General features: G+C 39.6%; 1 protein-coding gene across 1 annotated transcript in view; it reads right to left on the reverse strand.

The window, feature by feature from the left end:
* EGF (epidermal growth factor) overlaps nucleotides 1-22,229 on the reverse strand; it is a 101,468-nt gene that overhangs the window by 59,193 nt on the left and 20,046 nt on the right. Inside the window, 5 exon segments of the mRNA XM_070372916.1 lie at nucleotides 10,438-10,640; nucleotides 14,905-15,103; nucleotides 15,106-15,131; nucleotides 15,535-15,716; nucleotides 17,981-18,180. Of these exon segments, the coding sequence (XP_070229017.1) occupies nucleotides 10,438-10,640; nucleotides 14,905-15,103; nucleotides 15,106-15,131; nucleotides 15,535-15,716; nucleotides 17,981-18,180 (810 nt within the window).

Genomic DNA, 22,229 nt, shown 5'->3' on the forward strand with positions numbered 1-22,229 from the left:
GCAAACAGAGAAGTCCTAGTTCTTAGGTTAGGACATACAATTAAATGGAAATGTCACTCCTTGGGTTATAAATACTAAGTACAACTTAATAGCTTTATCTTTTTGACCTGCTTTTATGAAAATATGTGTTTATTTTAAAAAACAAGGCACAAATGTTTGTTTTTTTTTTTCTGATGCTGTTTCTTGTTGAAAATGCTGAAAATGAAGTATGTTTAAGAAGCAAAAAAGGTACAAAATTAAGAACACAATTTCTTAAGTATAATATTTACAGGTCAGATCTATATATTTATCTATTTTTAGGGTCATTATGTAAAGAAGAGCATCTTTCAGACAATATATTCCATTGCCATATGTCGTATCCTCAAATTTCTGAGTTTATTGCTGCCAGCATTCCTTGTTTCATAAAATAGCCAGAGTGAGTAGTAAAATCTGCTCAGTGAGGTAGGTGCTTGGGTTAAATTAGCCAAATACACTGAACAACAAATGGCCAACCTGGTACCTTTGGTTATCGGAGTCCTGGGCTAAACTGGCAACACATATATCCCTATCACAATTTGCTCCTCATTTTTTTTTCTGCCAATTTTAATGACTTTATGAAATACTATGGGATAAGCCTGAGTTTGAGGGCAGCTGTCAAGGTGCATTTTGGAGGCCAGAGCTCTGGCAATGGGAGATGGCAGGGGAAGAGAGTTGGGGCCGTGGACCAAGAGTCCTGGCATAAGTGAGATCAGTGACAGCCTGAATAATGTGAGGAGCCAAGGACCTACGGAAAGGACCACTGAAAACCCAGCCTTCTGTGAAAGAAACAAGCACAAGCAACCAATCATCGAGAGCCTAAGCACGGAGTATGTGAGGGGCCTAAGCTGTCCTCCATGTAGGTTTGTTTCCCTGGCCTCTGTTCATCTATTAGTACCTAGAATGATGGCACCTAACTCTGGCTCTGCCCCTTTCCTTCTACTTCAAGTCACTAAACACATTCCTTGACCAACAAACCATCACACGTGCATACGTCACTAAGCTGTGTCCGACTCCTTGCAACCCCATGGACTGTAGCATGCCAGGCTCCTCTGTCCATGGGATTCTTCAGGCAAGAATACCGGAGTGGGTTGTCATTTCCTTCTCCAGAGGATCTTGCCAACCCATGGATGGAACTCAGGTCTCCTGCATTGACAGGCAGGTTCTTTACCCCTGAGCCACTTGAGAAGCCCAAAGCATCACTATGTTGAAAACATAGTCTTGTCCCCTTGAAAATGTTTCTAATGTACATTGAGGTCTCGTGGGGGGCATGTCAACTTCTAGAGATTCTGACCTGATAAATGAAGGGAAAGGCTCATCTTCACCAGAATCTAGAACAACTCTCATGGTAGGAGTCTTCACAGCACACTTTAAGAAACGCTGGCCTAATATGCTAAGGGAACACCCCACTTTCACCTAAGTTACCAACACCTCCTTTTAGCTAATCTGTGTTATTTCTCTGGTTATTTTAAACTTGTTTACTCAGATCTCTTGATAGAGTTACATACACAATATTTCTGATTATTTAATACTACTGCAGTACTACCAAGTCAGGTAAGATTTACACGGAATAGTTTTAGATATTGATTCCAAAATTTTTGTTTCTTGTCCAGAGTTTTTATGCCAATTACACATTTAGTTACATTGTTCATGTTCCTACATGCTTCACATATCAACATTTTAATTAAGAAAGTTAAGAACCAAATGACCCCAGTTTTTAAAGTAAGTGATTAAAGTCAGAAACTCAAAGACATATTGGAGACAAAATGTACCTACTTCAATTTCTAAAAAGGAGCATGTGATTGTCTTAACTGTACTTTTTATAATATTTACAAGTGAAAATCAACAAAAATCCAGCAAGGTCTGATTCAGCCTTTTAATAGCACCAAAGTGCTACCACTTTCTTGAGGTAACAAAAAATTGAGGGATCATGCTTCCTATAAATATCTTTTATAAAAATCTTTCCAAACCAAGCATGATAGATGACCACTGCACTTAAGAGTTGGGAAAACTGAGTTCTGTCTCAGTTCTGCTTTTATATAAAATCACTTTATCTCTTTGACTTCAGTTTCCATGAAATAAAAGTGTTGAAGTAGATAGCCCCTGAAATCTCTCACTGAAAAAAACATTATGGTTCTATACAGAATCAGATGTTTGTTGTAAATTCCTCTAAGTTTACATGTTTAAAGATTCTCAAACCTTAATTACTGCTTATAAATGTTAAGGGATATTCAAACTGATTTCTGAGGAAAACAGTGAGTGTCTAGGGTACAGGAAATTGCTCTTTCATCTATATCCGTTGTTATTTATCTCCTTTCTTCTTGTACTTTTCTATTACCTCTTACTTGCTCTTCTGTGTGTTCTTATCATTAACATTGCCATTATCATCACAGTTATATATGTATATGCATGTGCATATATGTATCTCTTTTTCATTAATCAATAAGCTTTTGAAGATATGGCATGTATCCCATTCACATTTATAGTCCAGGTAGTACCTAACCTGGTGCCTTTTTACCACACAGGGGTGCTACAAACATCTGGAAAACATGCACAAAAGTCTGTGCTAGTGAAACCTGCAACTTAACTCCGTTCCTTGGTTTTTCCTTGAATATCCAGTCAACCTCAGAGTTAGAACTCAAACAGATGGTCAGTACTCTTTTTACTATACCACAATGCTGATGGTTTTACTGATACTTATTAACAATATACAATATTATTCAATGGTGAACATACGAGAAAAGCAATCACTATTGTACTCTGAATGGTTGTGTTAATGATGTGACCTGAATTCACTCAACACCTAAAAGCCATTTTAGGAAGTGGCAAAACAGAGGATTGAGAGCTGTATTTTGCTTAATCTCCTTAATCTTCTGCTGTGCTTTAGCCTCAAATTAGGTTGAAGCCAGCACTCAGAATGCTGCTGCTGACCTCAGATAACACCCCTCCCGGAGCTCAGCAAGTGCAGCCTGATTACCTTTGAGATCAAATTAAAGCTCCTTAATCATGGAATTTAATGTCCACCCCCACCTGCGCCTTCAATAACTATCCAGCACACCCTCATGAGCTTTGCTACAGCCAAGCAAACTATAGATTTTTACCTTGGGCCGGTTTTGAAACAACACATGTGGGATTCCCGAGCCTGCTTCTTTCCACTGATCACACCTTTTTCTCAACCTCAAATTCAGTGTCAGATTCACGTCATCAACAAAGCCTTTCCAGTCTCTTCCATTTGAAACCATTCACTTGAGTCATTCTTGTAACTAAATATTTAGCAGCCCCAATGGTCACAAAATTTGACTAATGTTTTATAAAGCGTTTATATTATCACATGTATATTTTCATAACAAGCCCTTGAGCTGTGTAGAGCAATTATTGTCTTCATTTTATAGATTATGAAATAGTATCTTAAGGATCACATATAGATAATAAGGGGTAGGACTCGGACTCAAATTCCAGTCTTCAGTGATACACCCCATCTCCTTAATACAGATAACATGTGTGTATGTACATGTATGTATGTATACTTATGTGTGTATATAGAACAATGGGTTTTATAGAAAAACACATTTATACTAGTGATATTATATATTAATATATACCATCTACTGATATATATCAGTTATTAACATATTAACAGATGTTATACTATATTTTTATATAATATATAAATTATATGTACATAGTATATTTTTCTATAAATGTCCATGATTTTTGTTTTATTTATTTATTGTCTATTTCATTAGTGAGTTTCCTGAATCAATGGTTCACTCACCTTGCTCAAAAAACTTCCCAAACAGTATAATATAGGAGTTCTTTGTTAATAGAAAAGAAAGAGGAAGAAACAAGAAAAGTTAATCTGTGCTATTGCAATTCCTAATTGTAGTAGAAAATCACTTAGCCAGAATTTAGCTACTTGGTATCATTATCCATCTAAACCTAAGAATCAGAAAGTAAACAAATCAACAGCCTCTGAGCAGTTAAAAAATGAATGCCTCTCACTCACAGAAGAGCCTTAACTAAAGGCCCACTCAGTGTTTGTGTATTTTAGACCTGTTTCTGAGGAGCTTGGCCCGCCCACAACATGATAATGGTATGCAGCCCTCCACCCATCTCCTCACTGCCACCCCTCACTCCTCTCCACCCAAGGCAGGGTGGTTACCTGATTCCAGAGTTCTTTCTTGCTGAGCCCAGACACAGCCTCGGCCCAGCACTGCAGACCACTAAGGGTTAGTTACTGGTCACTTTTCCCACCACTAGATGCCTCATGTCATGACTCTTCTTGAAGAAAGATGGCATAATTTAGAGTGTGAAAATGATAACTGCAATGAATAAAAACATGTCAAATATTTTTTACATCCTTGAATTTATGAAGATGCTTTACAAAAAAAATAAAAAGTTCACCTCTGGAGGATACACTAACCCTTTATTCTGAAAACAGATAAAGTAAGGGAAAGATTAAATCAAGCATTTAATTTACCTTTTTTAATAAAAGATGCTCCTCAGGGAAATCATATACCTGATTGGAAATGTTCTTCAACTAATAAAGCAGTAATAGAATTAGAATGTCATTACTTCAAGCTTCTAATGAAAAAATGGCTCTAGACAATGATAATCAATAGCTTGTAAAGCCATTATATGAAAGGCTGAGAGGAAACTCTACAATGGACTGACCAGGCTGGTAACACCTAAATCCTTGACCTATCTTTGAGCATCACAAGGAGAATGGAGACCCAGCCGCTACATGCCCTCTGGCCCGGTCACTAGCAGCACACAGTACTACCTGCAGTACCACTTATAGAGTACTCTCGCAAAAAATCTGAATCTGATCAGGCTTCTAGGCCAAAGCCACCAGGTTATACACAATCATGTTAAATGATACCACAGGATAGAATCTGCAAAGTCTAGAATGTGGGGAATTCTAAGGGTCAAGATCTGGATTCTTCAACAAACAAATGGCAGGGAAAAGCCTCAGAGAATAAACAGAGGCCACAGCGAGGCATATGGAAACCACCAAGAAGAGACAACGGCAAGAAAGATAGAAAAATGATAGAGAGCTATTCAAAGTATTTAAAAGGCAGCTGTTTGGTGTCAAGGCAAACTTGCATTAAAAAACCCAGCTTTGCCTGAAGTCAGTCCTATTCTTGCCCCAGTGGTGTGTAATCTTTGCAAATGTGATCCTTATCATTAAGAAAATATCTATAACTATCTATAAATGTTAGGAAGCTATAGAAATCCATAATTTGCTAAGATTTCTAGAAGAAATAAGAGATCTATAACAGATCTGGGTACTCAAATTGATCATTTAGACTATATGAAAGCAGAGAATGTAAGTGTAGGCGAGGACATGGAGAAACTGGAAACCCCGCGCTCCATCAGCAGGAATGTAAAATGATGCAGCCACTGTGGAAAGCGGTGTCATGTGCCTTCAGAAAACTGAAAACAGGATTACCACGTGATCCAATAATTCACTACTGACTATAATTCATAAGAATTAAAAGCAGGGTCTCCAAAAGAAATTTGTATACCCACATTTTTAGCACCATTATTCACCATAGCTAAAAGGTGGAAGAAACCCAATTATTCATCAATGAATAAATGGGTGAGTAAAATGGAAGATATACATGCAATGGGGTATTATTCGGGCTTAAAAAGGAAAAAAATATCTAACACATGCTACAAAACAGATGCATCTTAAGGACATCGTGCTGAGTAAAATAAACTAGTCACAAAAAGAGAAATACTGCATGATTACACTTATAGGAGGTACTTAGAGTAGGAGTCAAAATCCTTGAAACAGAAAGAACAATAGAATGGTGGGATCCAGGGACTGAGGAGAGGCAGAAATGGGAGTTGTTATTTAATGGGTGGAGAGTTTCAATTTTACAAGATGATAACATTTACAGAGATGAATGGTGGTGATGGTTGCATACACACACACACACACACACACACAAACCATAAATGAACTTAATGCTACTGAACTGTACACTAAAAATGGTTAAGATGAGGGACTTCGCTTGTGACCCAGTGGTTAAGACTCTGTACTTCCACTGCAGACGGCATGGGTTCAATCCCTGGTTAGGGAACCAAGATCCTGCATGCCACACGGCACAGTAAAAAAAAAAAAAAAAACCTAAGATAATAAATTGTATATGTATTTTACCACAATTTTTAAATTTCAGAAAAACTACATGAACGAAATACTTATATATCTAGGATGATTCTTTTCTAGAAGTTTCACAAAACCCCCAAGGTTTTATAGTAGAAACCCTAGCAATCACATAATCGAAATGAATCAGTTGCACCTGGACAGCTTTAGCTACTCTAGCTACTTTCATAAACAGGTACATTTTTAGGCAGAAGCAAGTCTTCTCTCAGAATTAATGACATTCAGCAATATTTCTGTGCATGAAATGAATGCAAAGTATTTTAATAGTGTTGATGACAGATGTCCTATATTTTCTAAAGAATATGCTCTTGAAATTCTCTTATGAATTTTAAACTGGAAACAGCATTTTAAAGAATTACAGAAGAATGCAGAATTATTTGCACCTTTTACAAAAGAACATCTGTGAGCAGCAAAACTATAGTTGCAAATTCCCCGAATGTTGAACTTGAAATAATGTCATTAACATTATATACAAAGTTCCCACACTGGCTCTGAGATTCATATAAAATCTGCCTTTCATATTTGTGCATTCCACATCTGCAGATTCAACCAACCATGGATTGAAAATATTCTTTAAAAAAATTCTGTGAAGTTTCAAAAAGCAAAATTTGAATTTGCCGTGCACCTGCGATGGTTTGCATAGTATTTACATTGCATTTACAGCTATTTACACAGTATTTACTTTGTATTACATATGATAAGTAGTCTTGAGATAATTTAAAGTATAAGGATGTTAGATAATATGCAAGTACTATTCTGTTTTATATAAGGGACCATTGCAGCCTTGGATTTAACATTGGCGAGAATCCTGGAACAAATCCGCATGGGTACAGAGGGATGGTTGTAATTGTACAGCTGTCAAGGCAGCCACAAGAGCACTGTTGCCTCATGGGTTTAATCATGACAACAAAAACGTGAGATCAAGTCAGTCTCTTTTCAGAGAGCCAGAGAAGAAAGAGAGAGACTCTGTGTATGTGTGTGAGAGAGAGGGAGGGAGAGAGAGATTGATTCCTGAGTTCCTGAATAGAAAACATTTTTAAAAGAAAAAATAAGATCTGGGTCCCATTGATCTGTGCAAACTGAAGCTTTTAACCACAAGCATGCCATGGATAGACAAGAATATGCCAAATTACAGATTTTCCCAGAACAAGTTAGGCAAATCTAAGATATGAAATTATAGACAATAGCGAGGGTGAGTTGAGGCGGCAGCATGGTGTCAGTCTGCCTGGGTTCAACTCCCAGGTCTACCCCAGTGTGACCTTAAACAAGCATTTGTGACATTGCTGAACCTCAGCTTTTAACCCATAAAATGTACTAATAATCACATGATTTGTGGGGTGGTTAAGATTAAATATATTAGAGAACCATTGGAGGCAGAAAACTAGGAAGCGTTGCTTTTTAGAAATGACTATGAAAGCTTTTATCACTGCTATACTCGTAAGAGCCTAAGCTCTACACTTTTTGAAATTTTAGGGAGAGTGAGCCTATAATTTCAAGATAGCTTAAATAGCAAAATTTGAGCCACGTCTTCCAAGTGCCATTCTTCATAAATCTATTTAGAATCAAGCTTAAAAATCACAACCAGCAAATCATTTTCATAGCCTATATGGCAACTGCACACTCTTCTATTTAATTTTTCAGCACTGCTTTATTATAAGACATAGCTTGCAAAAAAATAATAAACTATTTGTATTGTAAGCTGAAAAGAATGAGACTCATAGAGTAGATCTGCAGCAGTCTCTTCTGAGGATGGCATGAAAAATAGACGTTTCAACTGTGCCTTTAGATTCACAATCAGGTTGATGGAAACAAATAGCCCCAGATCATTCAGCTTAAAACCTAGATAAAGAAACAAACAATCGGCCAACCAGAAGTATAGAATTGGTATAGAATTTAAAGACTCAAGAGACAGTTTTCTATAACAGGTTAACCTGGGGTATCCTCTAATGCACATTAATGAAGTCTCCTTTATATACAGTTGGGAAGGTCCCCTGGAGGAGGAAATGGCAACCCACTCCAGTATTTTTGCCTAGAGAATCCCATGGACAGAGGAGCCTAATAGGCTATACAGTCCATGAAGTCGCAAAGAGTCAGACACGACTGAGTGACTAAAGCACAGCACAGAGCTGAGCTGCAAAGATCTGTTGCAGGGAAAATTGATTTAAAACACTGGGATTCATTCATAATATACAAAAGGGAGCAGCCCCCTGAAGACTATCTGGTAAAGAGTTGGGGTAGGGGTTATAACATGTAAGGAAGGCAGCATGTACTCAGATATTAAATATCTTTAGAACTTGTTCCTTGTGGTATTATTTAGGGGAGAAGGTGTCAAAGGGTGTTTTTTTAATTCTTTTTTTTACCTACTACAGTTTATTAAATGTTCTCTAGGCTGCAGTCCATGGGGTCGCAAAGAGCTGGACATGACTGAGCGACTTCACTTTCACTTTTCACTTTCATGCATTGGAGAAGGAAATGGCAACCCACTCCAGTGTTCTTGCCTGGAGAATCGCAGGGACGGGAGAGCCTGGTGGGCTGCCATCTATGGGGTGGCACAGAGTTGGACACGACTGAAGTGACTTAGCAGCAGCAGCAGCAGCAGCAGGCACTGGAAATATAATGGAGAGTTGTATTCTCTGTCTTCATAGGAGGAAGCTGAGGAAGTCAGACAATTACAGCAAACCATGATAAGTGCTCTGTGATGGGAAATCTGTTATTTTCTGAAAAGAGCTACTGAGGCTCCAGTGAGCTGGTCAGGGAAGGGGTTCCTGAAAGAAGAGATTTTGGAGCTATTACTATTTCTTAGAGGATGAAGAGTAAGTCACTGCTGTGAATTAGAAAGAGTGTTCCCAGGGAGTTCCCTGGTAGTCTGAAAGAAAGTGAAATAAATTGTTCATTGCTCAGTCATGTCCAACTCTTTGTGACCCCATGGACTATAGCCTTCCAGGCTCTCTCTCCATGGGATTCCCCAGGCAAGAACACAGGAATGGGTTGCCATTTCCTACTCCAGGGGATCTTCCTGACCCAGGGATTGAACCTAGGTCTCCCACACTGCAGGCGGATTCTTTACTGTCTGAACCACCAAGGAATAGTGATTAGGATTCATGGCTTTTACTGTCTCAGCCTGGGTTCAATCTCTGGTCAAGAAATGGAGATCCTGCAAGCCATGCAGTCAAAAAAAAGGAGAAACCGTGTTCCCAATCATGCTGAAAGGCTGGAGAAGAGAGCAAGCATGCCTCCTAGGGTAAGAGAAAAATAAAAACTTTGAAGATGGCTGCAGCCCTGACGATAAATGAAACTGAGAAACAGGGGCCCTGTGAACCAGTTCAATAAAAAAGAGACTGGATTTTATTACTGGCAATTGAGTGTTTTAACCCAGGAATGACAAGATTGGGTTCTCCTTTTTGAAGGGTGATGCCCCCTGCAGCATGGCAGAAGGAGTCAGGGACACTAATGAAGTGGCCCCCAGGGATGGAGAGCTGCTGAGAGGGGCACAAGCCGGTAGGTGGTGGAATTGCTAGGCGTTGGAGAGTGATCTCACAGGGATGGATCTATGCCTAGGGATATGGAGATTAAATGCCACTCATCAAGGCCTACACCTGGAGGTCTTCAACCAGATACTGGAGGGAAAAGAGCTTGGCAAAAGGGAAGGGAAAGTAAGTGAGTCAGTCATTCCTTCTGTGCCTGAAGCACTTGCAAGAAATCCAAGTAGAAATGCTCAGAAGGCAGATAAATGTGGGCCTTGAGAGGCAAAGGGGAGCTGAGCCTGAATATGTACATCCACTGTGCCCCTTTGCTTGGCGTGTCTGAGCAACTACATGAAGCTTTGTGTTAGAGTCCAATGAGGGGAGAGGGAAAGAATGCTAAATCAAATTGGCCAAATAGTGATAGGCCTGGTTACACGTTAAATTACAATCTAACTGCAAAGGAGAGCTTTTGAAGGAATTTAAGTAGAGGAGTTAACCCATCAGATTTACCATTTATAAGCAAGAGGAGAAAATGAAAAGATTAAGTGGCTGCTCCAACAGGCCGGATAAGACAAGCCGGCTGTTTGGACTATGGTGGTGGCAGTGGAAGAGAGAAGTGGACATTTGAGATAAATTAGAATGTAAAATGGAAAGGATTTGGCAGTAGGCTGAAAATTGGGGTGAGGTAGTAGGAGAAATCAGGGATGATTCCTAAATGTCTGTCTTGAGTAAGTGGAGAAGTGGGGAGTACGTGCCGGACCTTGTTTGAGGTCAAAGATGACTCACCAGATGCCCAAGCATCACCCTCTGCCTTGGGCTATACGAGTGGACGAACCACTTTAATTCCACTGGGTGGCACGAATGACGAGTTGAGGGTGATTTTAACCATATCCTTCCCTGTGTGCTTGTTAGCTATCCAAATTGTGTTCTTTTTCCATGTTGAATAGAAGATACAGTCTCCAAAGAAGGACTCTGCAAGCAGATTGTGCCTAAAACAACAGGAGAAAAGCATAAAGAATGGCAGAATATTTCCTCCTGGATTTATTAAAGTTTCACTTCAACTTATGGTCTGAATTTTAATCACCTACATTTTTAATCGTTTCTCATTTATGGTTAGAAACAAACATTAAGTTTAAATTTGTATTTGTGTAGCCATAATCTGAATTAATAAGATACATTTTTAGCTTCAGATCCATTATCTCATTTTTCCTTTTTCTTTTTTTTTGCTACTCAGCATGTAATTGTGGTGAAAATAAAATACAGAAGAAAACAGACATAGGAAAAGAGTGGATTGCTGGTTTCGTCACTTTCACATGCCAAATTTCTGCTCTTGCTAAAGACAGCTAGATTAGTTGCTGGCAGGATAGGAAATCAAATGAAACATAGATGTTTTACAAACCACAGGACATAACAATTCAAAAAAAACTAACCAGCATGTGAAAACTATAAGCCAAATACTCTTCAGTTCAGTTCAGTTCAGTTGCTCAGTCGTGTCCAACTCTTTGTGACCCCATGAATCGCAGCACGCCAGGCCTCCCTGTCCAACACCAACTCCCAGAGTTCACCCAAACTCACATCCATCGAGTTGGTGATGCCATCCAGCCATCTCATCCTCTGTCATCCCCTTCTCCTCCTGCCCCCAATGCCTCCCAGCATCAGAGTCTTTTCCAATGAGTCCACTCTTCGCATGAGGTGGCCAAAGTACTGGAGTTTCAGCTTCAGCATCATTCCTTCCAAAGAAATCCCAGGGCTGATCTCCTTCAGAATGGACTGGTTGGATCTCCTTGCAGTCCAAGGGACTCTCAAGAGTCTTCTCCAACACCACAGTTCAAAAGCATCAATTTTTCGGTGCTCAGCCTTCTTCACAGTCCAACTCTCACATCCATACATGACCACAGGAAAAACCATAGCCTTGACTAGACGAAACTTTGTTGGCAAAGTAATGTCTCTGCTTTTGAATATGCTATCTAGGTTGGTCATAACTTTCCTTCCAAGGAGTAAGCGTCTTTTAATTTCATGGCTGCAGTCACCATCTGCAGTGATTTTGGAGCCCCCAAAAATAAAGTCTGACACTGTTTCCACTGTTTCCCCATCTATTTCCCATGAAATGATGGGACTGGATGCCATGATCTTCATTTTCTGAATGTTGAGCTTTAAGCCAACTTTTTCACTCTCCTCTTTCACTTTCATCAAGAGGCTTTTTAGTTCCTCTTCACTTTCTGCCATAAGGGTGGTGTCATCTGCATATCTGAGGTTATTGATATTTCTCCCGGCAATCTTGATTCCAGCTTGTCCTTCTTCCAGTCCAGCGTTTCTCATGATGTATTCTGCATATAAGTTAAATAAACAGGGTGACAATATACAGCCTTGACGTACTCCTTTTCCTATTTGGAACCAGTCTGTTGTTCCATGTCCAGTTCGAACTGTTGCTTCCTGACCTGCATACAGATTTCTCAAGAGGCAGATCAGGTGGTCTGGTATTCCCATCTCTTTCAGAATTTTCCACAGTTTATTGTGATCCACACAGTCAAAGGCTTTGGCATAGTTAATAAAGCAGAAATAGATGTTTTTCTGGAACTCTCTTGCTTTTTCCATGATCCAACGGATGTTGGCAATTTGATCTCTGGTTCCTCTGCCTTTTCTAAAATCAGCTTGAACATCTGGAAGTTCATGGTTCACGTCTTGCTGAAGCCTGCCTTGGAGAATTTTGAGCATTACTTTACTAGCGTGTGAGATGAGTACAATTGTGCAGTAGTTTGAGCATTCTTTGGCATTGCCTTTCTTTGGGATTGGAATGAAAACTGACCTTTTCCAGTCCTGTGGCCACTGCTGAGTTTTCCAAATTTGCTGGCATATTGCGTGCAACACTTTCACAGCATCATCTTTCAGGATTTGAAATAGCTCAACTGGAATTCCATCACCTCCACTAGCTTTGTTCATAGTGATGCTTTCTAAGGCCCACTTGACTTCACATTCCAGGATGTCTGGCTCTAGGTCAGTGATCACACCATCGTGATTATCTGGGTCATGAAGATCTTTTTTGTACAGTTACTTTTATTTATTTCTTTACTTAATCATCACAATAATCTCAAGAAATAGATGCTACTATTATTCCCACTGAAAAACTTCTGCTTCATTGACTATGGTAAAGCCTTTGACTGAATGAATCACAAAAAACTGGAAAATTCTTAAAGAGATGGGAATGCCAGACCACCTTACCTGTTTCCCGTGAAACCTGTACGTGGGTCAAGAAGCAACAGTTAGAACTAGGCATAGAACAATTGATTGGTTCAAAATTGGGAAAAAAGTACATCAAGGCTGTATATTGTCACTCTGCCTATTTAACTTATATGCAGAGTACATCATGTGAAATGCCAGGCTGGATGAATCACAAGCTAGAATCAAGATTGCTGGGAGAAATATCAACAACCTCAGATATGCAGATACTACTCTAAAGGCAGAAAATGAAGAGGAACTAAACAGTCTCTTAATAAGGGTGAAGGATGAGAGTGAAAAAGTTGGCTTGAAACTCAGCATTCAAAGAACTAAGATCATAGCTTCTGGTCTCATCACTTTGTGGCAAATAGAAGGGGAAAAAGTGAACGCAGTGACAGCCTTTATTCTATTGGGCTCCAAAATCACTGCAGATGGTGACTGCAGCCATGAAATTAAATTAAAAGTGACCCAGAGGGATAGGATGGGGAGGGAGGTGCGAGAGGGGTTCAGGATGGGAACCACATGAAGACCCATGGATGATTCATATCAATGTATGGCAAAAACCACTACAATATTGTAAAGTAATTAGCCTCCAACTAAAATAAATAAATTGAAAAAAAAAAAAGTCAATTGCTCCTTGGAAGGAAAGCTATGACAAACTTAGATAGCATTAAAGATATTACTTTGCCCACAAATGTCTGTATAGTCAAAGCCATGGTTTTCCCAGGAATCATGTGCGAATATGCGAGTTGGACCATAAAGAAGGCTGAATGCTGAAGAATTGATGCTTTTCAAACTGTGGTGCTGGAGAAGACTCTTGAGAATCCCTTGGACTGCAAGGAGATTAAACCAGTCAGTCCTAAAGGAAATCAACACTAAATATTCACTGGAAGGACTGATGCTGAAGCTTCAATACCTTGGCAACCTGATGTGAAGAGCTGACTCATTGGAGAAGACCCTGATGCTGGGAAAGAATACAGGCAAAAGGAGAAGGGGGCAGTAGAGGATAAGATGGTTAGATAGCATCACCAACTCAATGAACATGAATTTGAGCAAACTCTAGGAGATAGTGGGAACAGAGGAGCCTGGGTACTACAGTCCAGGGGTCACAAAGAGTTGGATATGACCTAGCAACTGGGCAAGAACAAATTATCCCCACTGTATGGCTGTCAGCATAATTGATAACATATCAGGACTGTATAGTTTCTCCTGTCTTTCCACTGACCCTACCCTACTCAGGACTGTACTGTGCAGCAAATAACTTCTGTTGTCAAGGGCTTTGCAATTAATTGTTGTTGTTTTTCAGTTGCTAAGTCATGTCTAACTCTTTGCAACCCCATGGGTCATAGCCCGTCAGGCTCCTCCTCCTCAGTCAATGGGATTTCCCAGGCAAGAATATTAGAGTGCGTTGCCATTTCCTTCTCCACTGCATCTTGTAATCAACAGATACGGTTTAATACTCATTAGGATCGAGTAGTCTCTATGCTCTGTTAGTCACCAAAAAGTGATGAGGACCTTCATTGTTGTATTTCCAACACCCACAAGGCTAAGTTATTCCTTCATGACTCTTGACTTAGGAATGCACTTCCTGTTTCCAAGTATGTACTCCTAGACCCTAGGTTAACTATATACTTGTCTCAGTGGCCCCTTCACAGTGTGGAGTGCAGCTACAAATGCTTTCGGATCATTGTCCACCTGATCCCACCCTGTAAGTTACCCAAAAATATACTGATCCACTGATTGTATGGAGTGGCCTGCCTTCTTTTTCAATCTCAAGATACTTTTTCAATTCAGTGGACACTTCTGTTCTCTCCATCCTCCAATACCTGCATTAAAGGAAGCAGGATGAGAGAAGTCATGCAACCTATCAAAGTCACTCGCCTAATACATAGTATATCTGGGACTTGAACTCAAGTCTTTTGGACCCCCAAATCTGTGCTAAACCACTACACCAGTTTAGCTGACAAAAATAAAATTCATTTATCACACAAACTCCAAATGGCAAGTGTTTTATTTTATACCAAAAGCAAAACTTACCGCAGGGAATATTTGCTAAAAAGGACAGAACCCCCGTCATAATCACAGGAACAAATATGAGGATCACCTCCTCCTCTATGGTACTGAATCCAAAAGAGCCGTTTATCAAGCATATCCAATGATAGAGCTGCTATTTTCTCTGATGTCTCTAACAGAAGCTTCACTTCCATACCACCAAGATCTGCTCTGTGAAGGCTGCAGCCACCTCTGAAGACCAAAACATAAAACTGAGGGCCAACATATCACAGAGACACTTCAGTGAGTGTCAGGCCACTTAAATGGTTGACTCTCTCAGTGTTTCAGTAGTCCCCAGATGTCTGCACAGGACGAGTTTGACTATTTGAATGAAAATTCAGTTCAACAAATACTTATTGCAATTCCATGTTATTTCAAGTTAGAAGGAGAATTTGCTTCTCTAGTGGGAAACCTTGGTAGTCAAGATGCTATTGGTAGAGGGAGCCTGCTTCAGTTCCAAATCCAGGCAAATGCCTATTGAAAATGGGGTTTGTGCACCGTAAAAGAGGCTGTTTGTCTCAATCAGGAGGCCCCGTTGAGTCAAAATGTTATGATTCCTTGACTTTTCATCAGATTTTGAAATATATTTCAATGTCCAAAGCCAACAGAATTTACCTTGCTACTGGATCAACTGCTATATTTGCAGGATATTTTAAGGCACTTAAGAGAACCCAGGAATTGTTTCCTTTCATATCAGTTACTATAATGATTCCTTCCTGTTGATTAGACCAAATAAGTTCTTCATTGATCCAATTTATTGCCATTCCTGAAACATTTTTATCTATATTGTATACTTCCTGTAAAACCAAAATTTTAAATTGTTATTAGTATTTCTCCATTCACAACAAAATTGTTTATTTTTATATAACTAGGTTTATTGTTTTAAGTAATTGTCATTTTTATACTTTCCCAAAATTATTTAAATGATAAACTATTCGTAGATACTGTGCCATTATTCAGATGCAGCTATATTCATTCTCCCATATGAATATTTCTGGGCATAGTATTTATATCAGTTTTGAAACGAAAATTAATTCTCTAAAATGAAAATTATCTCTCTAAATGAAAATTTATTCACAGTCAGTCAGAGTTGTGAACAATTTTAACTACAGTAATGGCAGAATTTCAATTTTATCTTACTACTACTACTACTACTACTAAGTCACTTCAGTCGTGTCCAACTCTGTGCGACCCCATAGACGACAGCCCACCAGGCCCCGCCATCCCTGGGATTCTCCAGGCAAGAACACTGGAGTGAGTTGCCATTTCCTCCTCCAATGCGTGAAAGTGAAAAGTGAAACTGAAGTCGCCCAGTCGTATCCAACTCTTAGCGACCCCATGGACTGCAGCCTACCAGGCTGCAGAATCCATGGGATTCTCCAGTTTATTCAATTCCATTTGCCAGTGGAATTTCCCAGATTCTCACCTGAATCCAATTTCAAGCTTTGCTAAATTCTAGCAAGACTGCCTTGGAGGTTGTGCATAGGGTCATGAAGTGGATTTCACGTTGGGGCCCCCACTTTTCTTCTAGCACCTCCTCCACCAGGTCCTGCTCTTTCTACAGGTCCTCACCCTTCCAGCTATGACCCCAGGATCCTCATAGCAGGGCTTTTCTTTATGCTTTCTCATGATAAAAACAACTTAACTAAACCTCTTCTAATTTCAGGCTGTGCAAGTAAACCAGTCCTTTAACAGGGTGGAGGGTGAGAGATGGGAGGAAGCCCTGGTTTGCACCACAGCAAATTTCCGTGGTGGAAATAGTCCCACAATCTGTGGTTTTCAGCTACCAATGTGAAGTCACTGAACACAGAGTTGGGCAGAAATCAGTCTCCAGAATCTGTGCTATTCCTACATCTCATACAAAGTAATCTAGCCAATCCATTTAATCAATTGCTAATATATTAATTCACGCAGGTAAACTGTTTGCTTTTTAATGGTTATCTTCTATAAGCAATGTTTTAACCCAAAGGAGGGACTGATACGAGTGGATTTTAGGCTTCAGGCCAATCTGTTCCTAATGATTTGCCACAAATTCCCAACTATCTAATGCTTTTTTCCAGTTCTCTGACAGTAAACCCTCCAGATTCTTAAACTCAAGATTTTGAAGCTAGTCTACAGATGGCTGGAGAGTAATGAGTAGCCATTTTTGTTAAAAGTGAGATTAGCAAGTATTAGAGATGTGATAAAACAAATTATCACCTAATTGAAGGCTTTAGGAGGGTGAAAATTTTGCTTAAAAACAAAAATTAAACAAAAGCACAAAAGCAAAAGTGGGTACTTTGTGTTGGGTATAAATACTGAACGTGAAGCTACCTGCTCTCTATAATTCACTTTCCAGGAGAAAACATTTCTATTAGGACTCATTTAAGGGTTTTACTAATTAAGAAGAAAGATTAAAGAAAAGTGCTTGAACCAAAATATTTTGCTATATCACCTGCTTTATTTTTTTTTTTTCCAGCATGCAAACACCTTGAGAAGAAAAAAAATTTCTTCCTAAATTTCAGGTGCAAAAACCCATGACAGATTTTAAACAGATAAAACAGGGCTTCTCAACCTCAACAGAACTGATGTTTAGGGCCTGATAATTCTCGGTTTGGGGGACTGTCCTATATATTGTAGGATGGTTGGCAGTGCCCCTGGCCTCTAACACATTCTCTCTTCTCCCCATTCTAGTTGTGACAACCAAAATGTTTCTAGACATTGCCAAAGGTCCCCTGGAGGCAAAATTGCCACCACCTGAAGACCACTAGAATAGAAAATGATGAGAAAATAAATAATCTGTCTTAATCATAAAAAGGTGATCTGGCTTATTAAACTTACATCTTTCCGAAATTACATTGACATCCTCACTTTCTCCTTTGGGGACTTCTGAATATCAATGCCACATTCATGGGCATGTTCAATAATGTGACAGCACAGATGCAGATTAAATACCTACATGTGCTGGATGCATATCTACATTGTAATAATTTTCATTTATATGAATGCTACAAATTTTGCTTTATCATTTTTGACAGTCCATTCAAAAATCCCTCAAATGACACAGGAAATGGCACTTTACCTCTTGCCTTCTCCCATTCAAATGAACTCTTTGCAAGAGTTGTCTTTGTAGATCAACCCAATAGATTCTTTCTTCATTGTAATGAAAATCCATGATCACTGAGATGCCAGCATCTGCCACCAATTGTTCATAATTCATTCCTTCCAAATCAATCCTACAGATACTATTTCCATGGGAAAAAATTAAAAAGGGCACAAGACCTGCATAGGAAAAAAACAGTGTATTTTCAATGCTTTTTTGTCCAATTTAGACAAAATACTTCCCCATGACAAATAACACAAGAAGAATTAATTTTTAAGTCCTGATTTTATACTTTAAATAAATATCATTGTTTAGAGGATAAAGAATTCCTGTAGATGTTCACAATTCCTGTAATTCTGTAAATCATTTCCACAAATTGATTGTAAGAAATGAATGTTGCCAAATTATGAAAAGAAAAACGACTGTTTGAAGAGAAAGACACTTCATGGCTTAGGAATATTATATGTTCAAAAAGAAACCACCTACTGTATTCTATTATACAGAGGGTCTGTATGAGTGTCAAATATAGTTATGTAAATTAGAAATAAAATTGCAGATATTACTGTTTGGGAATGGATCTCTCCCTCCTCTGCAAAGTCACTTCAGTCGTGTCCGACTCTGTGCGACTCCATAGATGGCAGCCCACCAGGCTCCCCCGTCCCTGGGATTCTCCAGGCAAGAACACTGGAGTGGGTTGTCATTTCCTTCTCCAATGCATGAAAGTGAAAAGTGAAGGTGAAGTCGCTCAGTCATGTCCGACTCTTAGCGACCCCATGGACTGCAGCCCACTAGGCTCCTCCATCCATTGGATTTTGCAGGCAAGAGTACTGGAGTGGGGTGCCATTGCCTTCTCCCTCCCTCCTCTAGTCTTACCTTATGAATAGAGCCTCCGGGTTACAGACAGAGAAGAAGATGGTGAAACCTAGAAGTCTTAGGTAGAAGCAGGAAAAACTGAAATGCCATCCATGAAAGCTCTGAAATAGTTTGTTCCTGTTAACATTGCCACATAAAATTTAGGACTCCCAATTAAATTCAAATTGCATATATACTGCATGGGACATCCTTTACCTTTAATAATTGTTCCCTGCTTACCTGAAATTCAAAACTCAAGTAACTGAGTAGCCTATATTTTTATTTGCCAAATCTGAGTAGTGGACCTCCCTGGACACCTTGATTTCTACAAGGCCTTGCCCTGTATCCTAACCCCATACCTGAGACCCTGTTCTGTTCTAGGTGATGACCATCTACCCATTCTGACTCCCAAGTACTCAATACCTGCTTGGGAATCTGATACCTTTCTCTGGAAATTTCAGCAGAAATTCTAGCTGACTTCACACAGAGCTTACCTGTGATGCTCTAAGACAGGGGACAATTTCAATCCCTGCAGCCAGGGTTAGAAAAGGTTGGTTTTCTTGATCTTTCCTGACTGAGGTTGGGGAGGCTTCTTCCACTCTGACTTTAGATAACAATACCAGGTAACCACAAAGATGAGTAGGGAATTAGGAAAGAATTCCAACATATTCTCACTGCCCTGCCAGGGTGACTCCATTCTGTTTTAATATTTCCACCAATAGGAACAAAGTCAAAGAAACTAGCAGACCAATCAAATTAATAAAAGCATAATCTATCCTATGGTAGTTATTTTACTAGCAATAATAATAATGAACTTTTACATCCTGATCTCCTTTGCCCTTAATATAACAACATGGGCTATATAGGCCATACACTACATTTGATGAATCAAAGAGAAAAAAAGAAATCTGAAAAACATTGAAATCCATAAAACAAACCATAGCATTAACTTTAACAGCTTTTAAAAAAATTTATAAAAATACTAAATACAACAAATATTATCTTAAGATTTTTCTCATTCATGGGTGAATTCTAGCATCCAGGGCTTCATCCTAGCTCTCAGAACTAGAAGACCTAGACATGACCTAGCTCGGTGTTTCCCAAAATCGTTCAAAAGAATCACACAGGGTGTTGTGTGATCACTTCCCTGGAGATTCCAATTCAGTAAGTTTGGGCTGAGGACTAGGAATCTGTTTTTTGAACAGATAATCCAGGTGATTCTTTTATCCTACTGAATGTGGAAATCATAGATCTAGTTCAGATGAGAAATTCGATGATGCTTCCCAAAGTCCCACCAACAGTTGGTGGCAGAGTTAGATTTAGAACTCAGGTACTATCTTCCCAATCCAGCACTCTGTCCTGCCTCGCTCTGGGCTGTCATGAGTCAAGACATCACAAGCTTCATTTTACTCAAGTAGCTGATTTTAATTCTGGTCCCCTCCAAATGCCGCTCCTATACTGTCAGCATCGTTGTGTGTAAACCAGAGCCTAGGCTGAGTATTGTACAAATGAATTATAATATGATTTAAAAGAAAGTTAAAAGATTAGTCCTGGTGAAATAGTCATTAGTCTGTACTATGCTGGAAATGATAAATACATTAGTGGTTTTTAAGACTGTGTGGTACAATCTGTGGATGTGTCAGCAGGGTGTGCATGTTTGAACAAGTAAATTCTCCCATGTCAAAGCCTACAGCGTTTATTTTGGGTGCAGTTCAGTGAGAACAAAGTGCATAGGAAATCACTTCTAAGCAACACAAACCCAAAGACAGCAAACAGGTCCCAGCAAATCAAATGGAAACTCTGACTTCTCAACCTGGGGATTAGTAGGGGATCGTCAGGAATTAGAAAGGATCCAGGATGTTTGGAGCACATCGACGATCTGGGGCTTCCATAGCACAGAGGTTAAACACAAAAAGCGGGCTTTTGATTGAAAGGGTTGGGGTGGGTGGGTGGGCAGCAATATTGCACAACCAGCACCTCTTCATCTGCTCCGAGTTTGGGAGAGTGGCCCCACCCAGGTAAATGAGAAGAGGAATCAACTGTCTACTTTGGGCCTTGGGGGCAAAAGCTCATGGGACCAAGTGAACACATCAAGGATACTGGCAAGCATACTAGCAAGACACCTTAGTCTTCTCAGGCCCACACGGTCACCTGCCCTCAACACCACAGGTTTCCTGATCTCTGGAGACAGATTGAAGAAGGCTCACAGGACAAAAGAGAAAATAGAGCTCTGGATCTGCAGGATTCAATGACACCCTGAGAAAAGAATGTAGATTTAAACTGCTGCTGCTGCTGCTAAGTCGATTCAGTTGTGTCCGACTCTGTGCCACCCCAGAGACAGCAGCCCACCAGGCTCCCCCGTCCCTGGGATTCTCCAGGCAAGAACACTGGAGTGGGTTGCCATTTCCTTCTCCAATGCATGAAAGTAAAAAGTGAAAGTGAAGTCACTCAGTCGTGTCCGACTCTTAACGACCCCATGGACTGCAACCTACCAGGCTCCTCTGTCCATGGGATTTTTCCAGGCAAGAGTACTGGAGTGGGGTGCCATTGCCTTCTCCAGTTAAACTGATGGGTCTGGTGCAAAAAAGCCTGATGCCTCCTCACCTGCTCCTGCCTAAGCTCCCGATAGGAGTGATTTGTTTCTCCCCAGCAAGGAGCTGACTTGAATATTATCTGTGTCTTATGAAGTGCAAAAGTTTTACTTCACTCTAAAAGTCTATCCTCATCTTTTTTCAATTACAGGACTTAAAAGGTATACATTTACTTTTTGGGAAATCACAGCTTACTTTTCAACTTATTCATTAGGGTCAAAACTCAGGACAGGTGAGAGAGAAGCTGGCTGACTCAGAAGTAATACATTGAATAAAAACAGCTCATACAACTCAATAACAAAAAATACCCAGACAACCCAATCAAAAAATGGGCAAAAAACCTGAATAGACATTTCTCCAAAGAAGAAATACAGATGGCCAATAGGCACAAGAAAAGATGCTCATCATCGCTAATTATTAGAGAAAAGCAAAGTAAGTAGGAAAGAAAAAGATGTCACTTCATACCGGTCAGAATGGCCATCATTAAAAAGTCTACAGATAACAAATACTGGAGAGAGTATAGAAAAAAGGGAACCCTCCTACACTGTTAGTGGGAATGTAAATTGATGCTGCCACTATGGCAAGAGTATGGAGGGCCCTCAGAAAACTAAACATAAAATTATCATATGATCCTGAAATCCCACTCTTGGGCATATACGCAGAGAAAACCATAATTCAAGAAGATTCATGTACCCATATATTCATAGCAGCAGTATTCACAATAGCCAAGATGTGGAATGTCCGTTAACAGATGAATGAATAAAGATGTGGTACACACATACAAT

The sequence above is a fragment of the Bos mutus genome, chromosome 6, assembly GCF_027580195.1.
Source record: "Bos mutus isolate GX-2022 chromosome 6, NWIPB_WYAK_1.1, whole genome shotgun sequence".
Taxonomy (NCBI): Eukaryota; Metazoa; Chordata; class Mammalia; order Artiodactyla; family Bovidae; genus Bos; species Bos mutus.